The sequence below is a fragment of the Zingiber officinale genome, chromosome 5A (assembly GCF_018446385.1).
Source record: "Zingiber officinale cultivar Zhangliang chromosome 5A, Zo_v1.1, whole genome shotgun sequence".
Classification (NCBI taxonomy): Eukaryota; Viridiplantae; Streptophyta; class Magnoliopsida; order Zingiberales; family Zingiberaceae; genus Zingiber; species Zingiber officinale.
Genome location: NC_055994.1, coordinates 135,796,207 through 135,807,847, shown reverse-complemented (window position 1 = coordinate 135,807,847; position 11,641 = coordinate 135,796,207). Strand labels below are relative to the sequence as shown.

The 11,641-nt window shown below is 38.1% G+C and overlaps 1 protein-coding gene, 1 long non-coding RNA gene and 1 other non-coding gene across 4 annotated transcripts; all 3 read right to left on the bottom strand.

Annotated features, from left to right (window-relative positions):
• Positions 1-393: 393 nt before the first annotated feature.
• LOC121983445 lies at positions 394-499 on the bottom strand. The gene has a single exon (XR_006112497.1). It is a non-coding gene; the product is annotated as a small nucleolar RNA R71 (small nucleolar RNA).
• Positions 500-5,115: 4,616 nt separating this feature from the next.
• On the bottom strand, positions 5,116-5,708 carry LOC121983283. Of its 2 annotated transcripts, none has more exons than XR_006112449.1 (3): positions 5,397-5,509; positions 5,250-5,303; positions 5,116-5,167 (listed from the first exon to the last, which is right to left on the bottom strand). It is a non-coding gene; the product is annotated as an uncharacterized LOC121983283 (long non-coding RNA). The 2 variants fall into 2 exon arrangements; XR_006112448.1 differs by adding an exon at positions 5,637-5,708 and having other exon boundaries at positions 5,121-5,303; positions 5,397-5,506.
• A 2,483-nt stretch (positions 5,709-8,191) lies between these two features.
• Positions 8,192-9,586, bottom strand: LOC121980062 (U-box domain-containing protein 4-like). Its single transcript, XM_042532030.1, has 2 exons — positions 9,366-9,586; positions 8,192-8,953 (listed from the first exon to the last, which is right to left on the bottom strand). The coding sequence occupies exons 1-2, from the start codon at positions 9,584-9,586 to the stop codon at positions 8,209-8,211; spliced, it is 966 nt and encodes a 321-aa protein (XP_042387964.1). The 3' UTR covers positions 8,192-8,208.
• Positions 9,587-11,641: the final 2,055 nt, after the last annotated feature.

Here is an 11,641-nt window from a genome sequence, read left to right as displayed (position 1 = left end):
GAATATCCATGAGCACTAACATGTCAAGCAGGACCATGAGAAATTTTTCTACACCCTTTTCTGCAAGATTTTTATCTCCCATTGTGCAACCTCAAATTGAAGTAGAAAGTTTCCAACTAGACCCAGAGATAATTTTCATGATACAAGGTCACAAATTTGGAGGAGAAGTATCAGAAAGTCCTTATCTGCATCTTGAAACATTTTTAGAGATTTGTGATTTGGTGAAATGTGAAGGAGTATCAGCAAATGCAGTTCGATTGATGATATTTCCTTTCAGTATCAAGGATAAAGCAAGGACTTGGCTATATTCTCTCTGTCCTCAAAGCATCACAAGTTGGGAACAATTGGAGAAGCAATTTCTGAATCATTTTTTCCCTCCAAGTAGAACGGTGTATATGAGGAATTGCATAACAAATTTTTCTCAAGCATATGGAGAATCATTATTTGAAGCATGGGATAGATTCAAGAGTCTTCAAAGACAGTGCCCTCATCATGGTTTTGAAAAATGGTTGATTTTACACATATTCTATGGGGGAATTTCTTTCTCAGACAAGACTTTATTGGATTCATCAGCTGGAGGTTCTTTTATGGACAAAAGTGTAGATGAAGCTTATTCGTTAATTGATCAAGTGACATTGAACCTCCATGAATGGTCGAACAAAAGTTGGATGGAATTTCCTCAGATATTCAAAAGTGCAAGCTATAAATGTAAGAGAGCCTGTCAAACAAAATGAAATTCAACCACCTAAAAATGTTGAAATTCACAAGTCACAGAGTGAGGAGTTCAAACATTTGGGGCAAAGCTTGATAGTATTGTTTCAAAATGGTTTAAAGAAGATCCCCCTCCTACACAGTCAAGATCCAATGAAAAGTGTGATGATGTTGGGTTGAGAAGTGGCAAAAATCATGAAGAACTTCTGAAGAATGACATGTTTAGAATTGAGGAGAAGAATAATAGAAGATCACAAGAGCTCAGTTCCATTTCTCTAGGAAGTTCCCAAAGGCCAGAAGTACCTTTCCCTCAACGATTAATCACACCAACATTAGATAAGCAAGTTGGACCTCCTCCAAAAGCTCAAAGGGAATTTGGGAAAAAGGGAGTTCAGTCTTTCCTAGGACCTTCACTAAGGGTTCCTTTTCCACAAAGGTTAGTGGGGGTCAATGAAAATAAAGACTTCGGCAAATCCTGTGACACTAATATGGTTGAGTGTAGATTTTTAAATATATATGAAGATGAAGATTTTTCAGATGAGGATTTTATTGATAATGTAGTGGTAAATAAGTTTTCAGATCTATCTCAAAATTTTATAAGGTGTTATAGTGACATCGAATTTTCAGATGATGAATGTGATGTGGTAGATCAACTTAAAACTGCAAGTGAAGTTATTGATCCTCTTGTTATTGATTCTCCTATTGAGGACATAGATGTTGGTTTATTTTTTGATATATGTGTTGATGATGATGATATGGAAGAATGTGTAGGGAGCTGTGTTGTGGAAGCAGCATCTCAAGGATCACCACCTTTGTCAAGACAACCCTTAGAGGTTTTAAGAATTGATCATGTTGTGGAACAATGTGTAGGGACTTATACAGAGCTAGTAGAGTCTCGAGAATCACCATCATTGATATCATCAACACCTAAGCTAGAGCCAGAACCATCATTTGATTCAGAGGAAGTCACATCTACATGTTTAGAAATTTCAGGTATTTCTCAACAAAGTAAGGTTAGTATTTCTTGTGATCTTTTGGAAAACTTTATGGAGGTACCTATAATTGACTTTGTTGGATGTGATTCAGTTTTTATTACTTATTCATCTTATCTTGATATGGTTCTAGCTCTATACTATATAACATGCTTGTGGGAGATTTGTTTTCTTTTGGATGTGCAGATTTCACATGGGCCAATAATTGGAAGCTCAATCTGAACCGTCTTCGACCACCTGAAAAAATTTCCAAGAAGACGAAGATGGAGAGAGTTATACTTTACTTTGTAGCTCCTTTGATGAAAGCTCCCTCCATAATAAGAGCCCTTGGTAGGAGGGTTCTAAAATATCTTACCCCTCCAAGAGCAAGATTTAGATGAATCTAATGAGGTGGTCGAGCTAATGACCTTAAACAAGCGCTTCTTGGGAGGCAACCCAAGTTCATTTTCCTTATTTTCTTTTATGTCTTTAGTTCTCTCTTTATAATAAACATGTATCCTCTACTTAATTTTTCTTGTCTATCTTATTGTTGTAGAATTCAAAGTTGTGGAGGAATGTGAGTATTGGATGGAGGAGTATCTTTAAAAACATGAACGTCAACCATTTGGAGCTCATCACTTGGTAACTTCTTTTAAAATCTCCTCCACATTGTTTTTAGTTTTCATTGGGACAATGAAAAATTTAAGTCTGGGGGGATGCATTAGATGCATTTGATTTGCTTTGTTTGTTTTTGTTTTTGCTTATGTCTTGCATTGTGTTTTGATTTTTTGTGGCATACATCTTGAGAACATAAAAACTTCACTTATATGCTTTCTTGGATTCAAGTGAAATGTTAGCACAATTATTGGCTTGATTCATGATGTTCGAATGATGCTAGTAGTAAACTTTGTGTAGTTCTTTTTTCTATCTTGGGAAGCATTAATAAGCTAAGAATCATATGGTGATGAGTTTTAGTTTTGGTTCAACCTTAAGGATTTTATCTTCACTACACTTGTGCTTGATGCTTGAATAGTTGATGTCATTGAAATAGTCATGATTCATCTTGTTTGCTTAGTACTTAGTTTCCATGGTGATCTCTCAACTTTCATTTTGGTTACTGGATGAGGCTCAAATCATTAAAGCTCATTTGGAAAAATCAAAATATCCCAACATGTGTGCTAAAAGTACATTTGTGAATAAGTTTTGCACAATGTAAACACTTATAAAAAAAAAACACAATAAGGGATATAAAAAACAGTTGTCATGAGTGGAATCTAGCAAGTCACCCCTTTGAGACCGAGTTAGGTTACTGGGGAAATGGCTATTTAGCTTCTCTTGAGATTGAGCACACCTTTGAGACCTTGGGTTAGTTGAGAAATATGAACCAAGTGAATGGTAAGTAAGTGCCTATCACTGGTTACTTGTCTTTCACTGGAAACATTAGGAATTCAAATTTGATGACGACTTGACTAGGACATGGATTGAAACTTGAAGGGTGTTGAGTTACTTTTACACTGCGCACAAGATTTTTATGCTTGAACCATACTTTACTTGTTTCTATAATCATGCCTGTTAATGAAACTTTTTGATAGAATTAGGAAAGTGCACTGGGTTTTATGAATGTGTTGTAGAACATATGAATTTAGTTTAATTTTTCTTAAAAGCAAAGTTTAAAAGCAAGGTGTGTGATGTGCGTAGATTATATACTCCTTTATGCATGTTTTTACGCACATTTACATACTTTGAGCATGCTTGATCTATGCATTTTTATACTTCCAGCTTTCCTTTTAGCATATTTACTCTTTTGGTTCGGAGATCTGCTTTTTGTGCATTTTCTGTACACAGGAGTCGATTTGGTGAAGAATCTACATCTTTGGGCATGCATTGGAGGAAACGAAGGGAGAAAGCACCGGGCCGTGTACCTCACACGGCCCTGCACTGGTATGGAGCTCGGGCCGTGTGGAGTTTGGCACCAACAGAAGAGGAAGATGACATGGCCGTGTGAACCTCGCACGGTCGTGTCAAGATTTGAAGCCAACCAGAGCAGAAGCCTTACAGGGCCGTGTGGATCTACACGGCCGTGTGAGACTTCCAGAGACCAAGCAGGCTGTGGCCGTGTGCACCACACGGCCGTGTAGCATTTCCAGAGAGCAGAAGGGTTCTGGCCGTGTGGAATCACACGGCCGTGCAGGTTTGGCAGAGAGGGAACTGGACATGGCCGTGTGAATCTCACACGGCCGTGTCACGGGACCGTGTGGCGCCCGATTCCCTCCTCTATTTAAACCCTTCTTCATGAATTGAAAGGGGATCTCTCCCCCTTTGGGAGAAAGCAAGATTTGGTGGTTTCCTCCCATTCTTGGGAGGATTTCTGGGCAATTCTAAGGGAGATCTCGACGATTTCGACTCCGGAGCGTGGATTGGATCCGAAGACGAAGCTTCTTTGTAGATAAGTTTCCTTTTCCTCCCTTTTTCTTGGTTTCTTGGATTGGGGCATTCAAGGAATGCTTGTAATCTCTATTTCTTCGGGTTTTCTTCCTCGATTCATGGAGTAGATCTTGTATTCTAGGATTAAGGGAGTATTTGTATGATGGATTGATGTAATCTCTTATGGATTTGCCATTTTCTTGTTTCGATGACATTATCTTGCTTGTATCAATTAGATCTTGAATGATTGATGGTGGTTTGCGCTCAATTCTCATTCTTGATTGATTGTTTGAATTTCTTATAGACTTGGTAAGGATAAACTCTCACTCGATCATCCGAGGGATCCACGTGACAGGTGCAAGCCCGTGTAAGGACGTTTGAGAGATAATCTTGAAGAGGAAATAGGAATATTCAAGAGAGTAGGATGGATTCTATGATTAGCTTCTTGTGTCTTTATAGATTAATAAGTTGTGGGCCTCTATGTTGATATCCGAGGAAGGCATAGTAATAGGTGCGCTTCTGTGTAAGGACAACGTAGGTTCATGTCTAATTAATCCTATGTAGATACATTTCTCAGTCCTTAGCCGGTTGTCTATTGCAAGAGGGAATCGACAACTTTCTACATGTTTGGCAATTGAGGAATAAGAATTGGTGAACCATTTACATTCAAGAAATCTTACAAAGAAACTGAAACTCCTAGAATCTTCCTTTATCATAACCCAAAACACTAAACTCTTGTTTGTTGATATCTAATACTAGATTTGTTTACCTTTACTTTGCTTTTGAAACGATTGGATAGTTGTTTAGCTAATTCGCATTGAGACATTTCTAGTGCTTATTCCAGTCCCTGTGGATACGATAATCTTTTATATTACTTGCGACATTTCCGTACACTTGCGGATCGTAACACCTCCACGTGGCATTGACCCCTCGTTAGGGGGTCTCGGGGTCTTACCACCGGATCAGTTGTCATCAAACATTTCTAAAGCTTACCAGTCCTTGTATATGTTGCCAAGGCTTGACAATGCTTGTGGATGGTTAGGTTGTAAAGCAAGGCATGACTTGGGAAAAATTATTAAAATGAAGTTATTCAACAAGGAAAAAAAACTTAAGAGAATAAAAATATCCAAATTAAAAAGTCACCCTATAGAAGTTGATAGCCTCTTCCACATGTCCAGCGTCTTTGAGAGCATTCCCCTTTTAATGTGCAAGAAAGTTGATCATTAACTAACCTGGCTCACCATCAAGAAGGATACCACGTTTTGACATATTAGACCATTATCAACTTACCAGATTATTGTAAGCTTCAATAAAGGTAGAATCACAGTTGATAGCTTGCTTGTAATGCAGAATTACCATGTCAAGTTGACTTTGTTCATAATAGATGCCAGCAAGGTTTCCTGCGTCCATATATCCTCAATGCATAGTTGACATAATAAACTCTCTTCAGAGCATAGTTTGCAACAAAGTTATCCACAAAATCAAAAAGAGATTAACAGTCCAGTGGAAAAATAGGAGTTATTGAATTACGTAGCATATTCCAGTGAAAGTATTCTGCAATAGCAATGTTATGAAGAACCTGAAATAAATAGAAAATGATTAAGAGTTCACACAAACAAGAACTACACATAGTAAATAAACTTCTCTTCTTTTGTATGCAAGTCAACAACAAATCATCATGTACTTTAAAAATGAGTAAGATATTATTTAAAATAGAAATAATTAGAGGAAAAAATAGACATGTTTCATATAGCAGCCAATTAATACATTTTGACATGGAGAAACAACATCAAACCCTTAGTTGCAACTATTAAGGAGACCTAAAGACAAACAGTGTAAAGGTCTTCACACAAAAAGTAGAAGTGTGGATACCAAATATGCAATTTCTTCTTTCATATCAAACCCAACAAAGAATCATTGGATCACTGTCATCTTTGGGAAGCAATGAGATTTCAATTAAAATAGAACAAATTTGAGGAATTTTATATTCTTGATTTGTATAATAACTGGTCAATTGATCTTCGTATGGAGAAGAACCAAGTAAAATATGGTCAGTGTAAAATCCTTATGAGTTGAAGTCGAATTATATTTCAACTAAAATATAGATTAAATCAATGACAAATGATAATCAAAGTGAAGAAATAAACAAGTAGACAATAGGTTCCATTATCACAACAGTTCACAGAACCTAAACATTCTAAAAACACTAAATCTAAGAATTTATTTGTGATAAAGAATCTAAACTTGCTGCGCATGAAATATAATGAATCTGGAATGCAAATGCTAAACACCCTAGGAGTTGAAGTCTTATGAATGGTCAGGTGCAAGAAAAGGTGAGGAGGGCCCCTTGAGGTTTAATCTTAACAACTTAGCATCTAATATTTGGACGCTAAAGTTAATGCGTGCTGATGACTTTGACTCTGAAATCTACAATATCCACAGTCCACACATGATTACAGTACACTCTTCTTCATAGCAAACAACACAGAGTAGGAAACTACAAGTTCCGTTATGCAAGGTTGACCATAGAGAAAGTTAAAATCCTGTTACTCTTACTTGTTGGTCTCACCGCAGAATTACATCCGTCATGCATTTGCTGCAATTTCATAAAAGATATCCTTAGGTCATTAAGCCATGTGCAAGCTCTGTTCATCTTTTCATCATTTTTAAGCCCCAAAATCTTATATATTTTTCATCATAAAGGACTTTTCGTTTGCTCATAGCTTGAATATGTGGTAGCGCTGATCAAGCAATTTCTTAGATTAGGTTCAAATGACATCAATCTATATGACTGAGGTAATCTTGCAATAACTTGAACAGAAATTTGAAATATTCTGTATTTTTTCAGGAGGGATAACTCTAAAAAAGATAATAGCCATTCCATATCAACTATGTGAGTTGAAGTGCTAACTAAGAGAAAAACCACAAAGGTACACAAACTTCAAAAAATTTTTTTGTAAAATGTCAATTCTGATTGACATAAAAAATCAATACCTAGGCCGAGGGCTACAACTTCTTGACCTTCCTCTTGTCTTTGGAACTGCTTCCATAATTTTTCCTTTATGTCTAGAAAATATTAAAAAAAAATAGATACATACAACTTATTAGATTTCATGTTAAATAGAAAAGAAACATCACATTGCTTAGTGTTTACATCCATAGAAGATGAGATACACGTCTACAAATTGACGAGATGCAGTAGACCTTAGCAGAAGGCATCACGGAGAGCTATTTGCTGCATAGGAAAAAATAGCAAGGCAGAATAAAAAGAATAATCTTATCAATAACTCATAAGATGATTAAATTAAGGCATACCTCTTTAATTGGCTCGATATTCTGGAACAACTTTTTTGAGAACAGATAATGAATGTGCATACTCATGGATATGATAGAGAATGATTGCCTGTGAAGAACCAAATTAACAAAAATACTAAGAAGAGAGCAATTTATTAACTCATTCACTAATTATGGAAAGAAAAATTTTGACAAAATGCGTTGAACTACATACAATATTCAACATTGTTACTGAAACATCAAACTCTTGGGCATGGACAACTCTACTGCTATTTATAGCAGCACTTTGATGAATTGAAGTACTATTAGCTTTAGACCCTGAAACCATATAGCCTAGGTAGCTATTCTCAGAGTCAATCTAGTCCACAAAAGTATGTGCAAGCTCTTCACTCTGCTCCTATAACCAATATAGTTATTAATCAAAGAGTGCATGTAAAATATCTTTTCAGTTGCAAGAACAATACTAGTTTAAGAAATCATAGAATATTGACTGAATGAATAAACATGGATTAAATAATTAGAGTTCTAATACATATAACATGCAGTCATAAAACATCCATTTACAATCTAAATGCTAAAACAGAAAAGAAACTTATCATAATAAATCAAGGGGAAGTAAACTTTTAAAAACCTTTTCAACCCAAGAATCTTTATAATCCACAATAAATGGGCTTCTTACTTTTGAAATTAGCTCAATCTGTAATAGTGGCAAAGATAAACAAAATGAATAAATAGCATGCAAACACTATACATAACACATGTTATTACGAGCATATGAACAAGATGGCTATTGACTTTTTTTTTCTATTTAGATAAGGTAGCAAGCAAACGGTGGGATCGCTCCACATGCTCCTATCATTGCCCGGTTCTCCTCGATCATCGAAATGTTCAGCAACGCGCACGCAGCGTTCTGCTTCGCAGAGGCTGTCCCTGTCCGCAGGGCGTACACCAGCGGCTTGATCGCGCCCACCGCCGCTATGCGCCTCTTGTTGGCCTCCTCCAGCGAAAGGTTAAGCAGCGCCGTCGCCGCATTCTCTTGCGCAGCCGGATCCGTGCTGCGCAGCAGCGGGACTAGGGCCGAGATCGGCCCCGACGCCCTGATCAGCAACCGGAAATCCAACCGGTGCTTCGCCAGGAGCCGGATCCTCGCCGCAGCCTCCCGCTTCGCCTCCACCGACACCGACCTCAGACGCTCCACGCAAGCGCGCACCACCGGCTCGACGCCCTCCACCGACGTGTACTCTAGGCTCTCTGATGACGTGCTGAGCCCGGATTCCTCGAAACCTTTGACGTTGGATGCCACAACGCTCCGTGGCACCTCAGATATGGAAAAGGAGGCCAGCCTTTGGAGCTCACCGGAGATGTCGGAGCCAAAGCTGGAGCAGTCAGAGAAGCCCCTGGAGATTTCGAGAAGCTCCTCGTGCTCGGCGCTGGAATTGGCAGAGCGAGAAGGTCCCGCTCCGACGGAGGCAAGCTCCCATAGCTTGAAATCGACGAGTGAGTCGGTTAGGTTTTCGGAGGCAAAAGGACGCCCTCTTGTTCTCGACCTTATGCTTCACCAGTAGAGCTGACCCAAATGCACCTTTCCCTATCTGCTCCAAAACCTCATACTGCTCCATTTCACAACCGATCTTCACCCAGGTCATCTATATTAACACGACCCTTTTCTCCTAAGACGCGGTGAAATCAAACCTTTCCTTACCAAACTGCAACCAAACATTCCAAGAAACCCTATGTTATAGACTCATACATCATAAATGAATTTAATGTGCTAACGGCAACCAATAAAAGCAGAGATCAAAAATCGACCCGAATGTGGGATTCTTAGCAAATCGAGAAGGGTAACAGAAGGGGAAAAAAGCCTCCCACACAAAATGTGCAACAGAAGGACACATATCAAAGCTCTAACAAGCATTTCTACCAACGATTAGCAAAGAACGTGGAGCACGGAAGCAACGTTGTTACCTGCATTGTTCGTGGCGGATCGAGTTGGATCTAACAATCATCAACTCTTTCTGCTGCCCTAACAAGCCGCCAGACCTAAAATCCACAGCAAGAACCACAACACCACCGCAAATCAAACAAAAACCCCAGCTTTCTCTCATAAAATCACCATATTGGAAACCAAAAAAAATGGTCGATTCAAAAAGCCCAACAAAAAGATCCAACTCGACCATCACCTCCATGATGCAGCTCCACGATAACCAACAAAAGCAAGACATAAAAGCAAACAGATTGGGCGGCTCCAACCTTAGCTCGAGGACCTGACCAAAGGCTGCCGTCTCCAACAAGCCTTAGCTGCTAAGTCTCCACTAAGTCTTCAGATTTCGACGATAAACATCAAAAAGTAAGGAGAAGCAAGGGAGAAGCGAGGGCGGAGAAGGGCTCCTCTTCTTCTTACCCAGAGGGAGGAGTTGGAGGAACGGTGTGGTTGGACGAAGCAAGGGGCGTCTTGATCTTGATCGGGAGAGGAAGGGGACGACGCGATATAGATTTAGGTTTGGAGAGAAGAGTAAAGTGTTGCAAATTTCGCCTAAGTATTGGTGGGAAAATTAAATTATTTTATTGTATCATAGACACCGGGTTTTAAAAACCGCTGTTAAAATCGGTGTCTATTAACGAAAAAAGGCGCTAATAGACATCAGCTTAAAAAACCGATGTCTATGAGCGAAAATATATGCTTATGGACACCGATTTTTGGAAAAATCGGTGTAAAATACTCAAAGACATCGGTTTTTGCTTAAAACCGCTGTTGTTCCACCGATGTCTATGAGGGTTTTTCTTGTAGTGCTCCTACAACTTCATCCTTTAACAAACTATCTACAATGATACCCACTCCATTTCTTGCTCTACTCTTTCTAGTGTACCATAACTTAAAACCCGAGTTCTCTATCATCTTTGCCTTCTCGCCTATCCATTTTGTCTCTTGTACACACAAAATATTAATTTTTCTCCTAATCATCATATCTACTATCTCCATTGATTTACCAGTGAGAGTTCCTATATTCTATGTTCCAAATATTAGATTATTAGTTTTCCTATCATATTTGTTCTTATCTAACCTATGGTGTGAGAACTTTTGCCTATTATATATAACTACAAATAAGGAAAGATTTCAAATATCTCTTTTATTCCTTTGTAGAAAGCTATAAAAGGAAAGATTTTAAAATTTTAAAACTCTCTTTAAAAACTAACATAAAAGGAAAGTTTTCAACAAAATAAAAACTTCCTTTTATTTCCTTTTATGACCGATCTAAAAAAGGAAAGTTTTATATTAAAATCATCCTTTTAAATCCTTTTAATGGATCTCTATAAAAGGAATGATTTTACAAAATAAAACTTCCTTTTGAATTCAATGTGGCCGACCACCCTTGCTTGGGCTCCAAGCTAGGGCCGACCACAACTTGAACCCATCTAACCTTGGTTTGGCCGACCCTAGCTTGGGCTCCAAGCTTGGCTTGGCCGGCCACCTTAAGGTGGGTAAGAAGTTGAGTTTGGGTGGATATAATACTTTATAAATAAGAGACTACAATAGGGACCGAGAGGAGGAATTAGTTTTGGTCTCCCGATGAGCTTAAGCTTCCCGTGTTCACCCCGAACACCCAACTCAAGTTTATCAGTAATATCTCATTCCATTAAAGAGTTATTATTGCACTACCGCACCAATCCCATATTATTATATGGGCTCCTTCTTATCATGAGTGTGTTAGTCTCCCTGTGTTTAAGATATTGAATGTCCACTAATTAAATGAGTTACTGCCAACTCACTTAATTAATATCTAGCTCCGATCCAAGAGTAATATCATTCAACCTTATCGTCATGTCAGACTAAGTCCACCTGCAGGGTTTACATGACAATCCTTATGAGCTCCTCTAGGGGACATCATCAACCTAGATTACTAGAACACAGTTTCATTATATAATCAACAACACACCATATAAATAATATCATTTTCCAACTTATCGTGCCTATTGATTTAACGAGCTAAATCACACCCTTTGATAAATCAAAGAAATAAATACTAAGTATATGTGCTTATTATTATATCATGATTAAGAGTACACACTTCTATAATAACAGATGTATTATTCTTTTATATAGTCAGTATAAAAAGATTCTACCTCAATTGGTCCTGCTCAATACACTCATAGTGTACTAGTGTAATTTATTAGTCAAGATAAACTAATACCTAATTACACTACAACCACTCCAATGGTTTGTCCAATTCCATCTTGGTTGT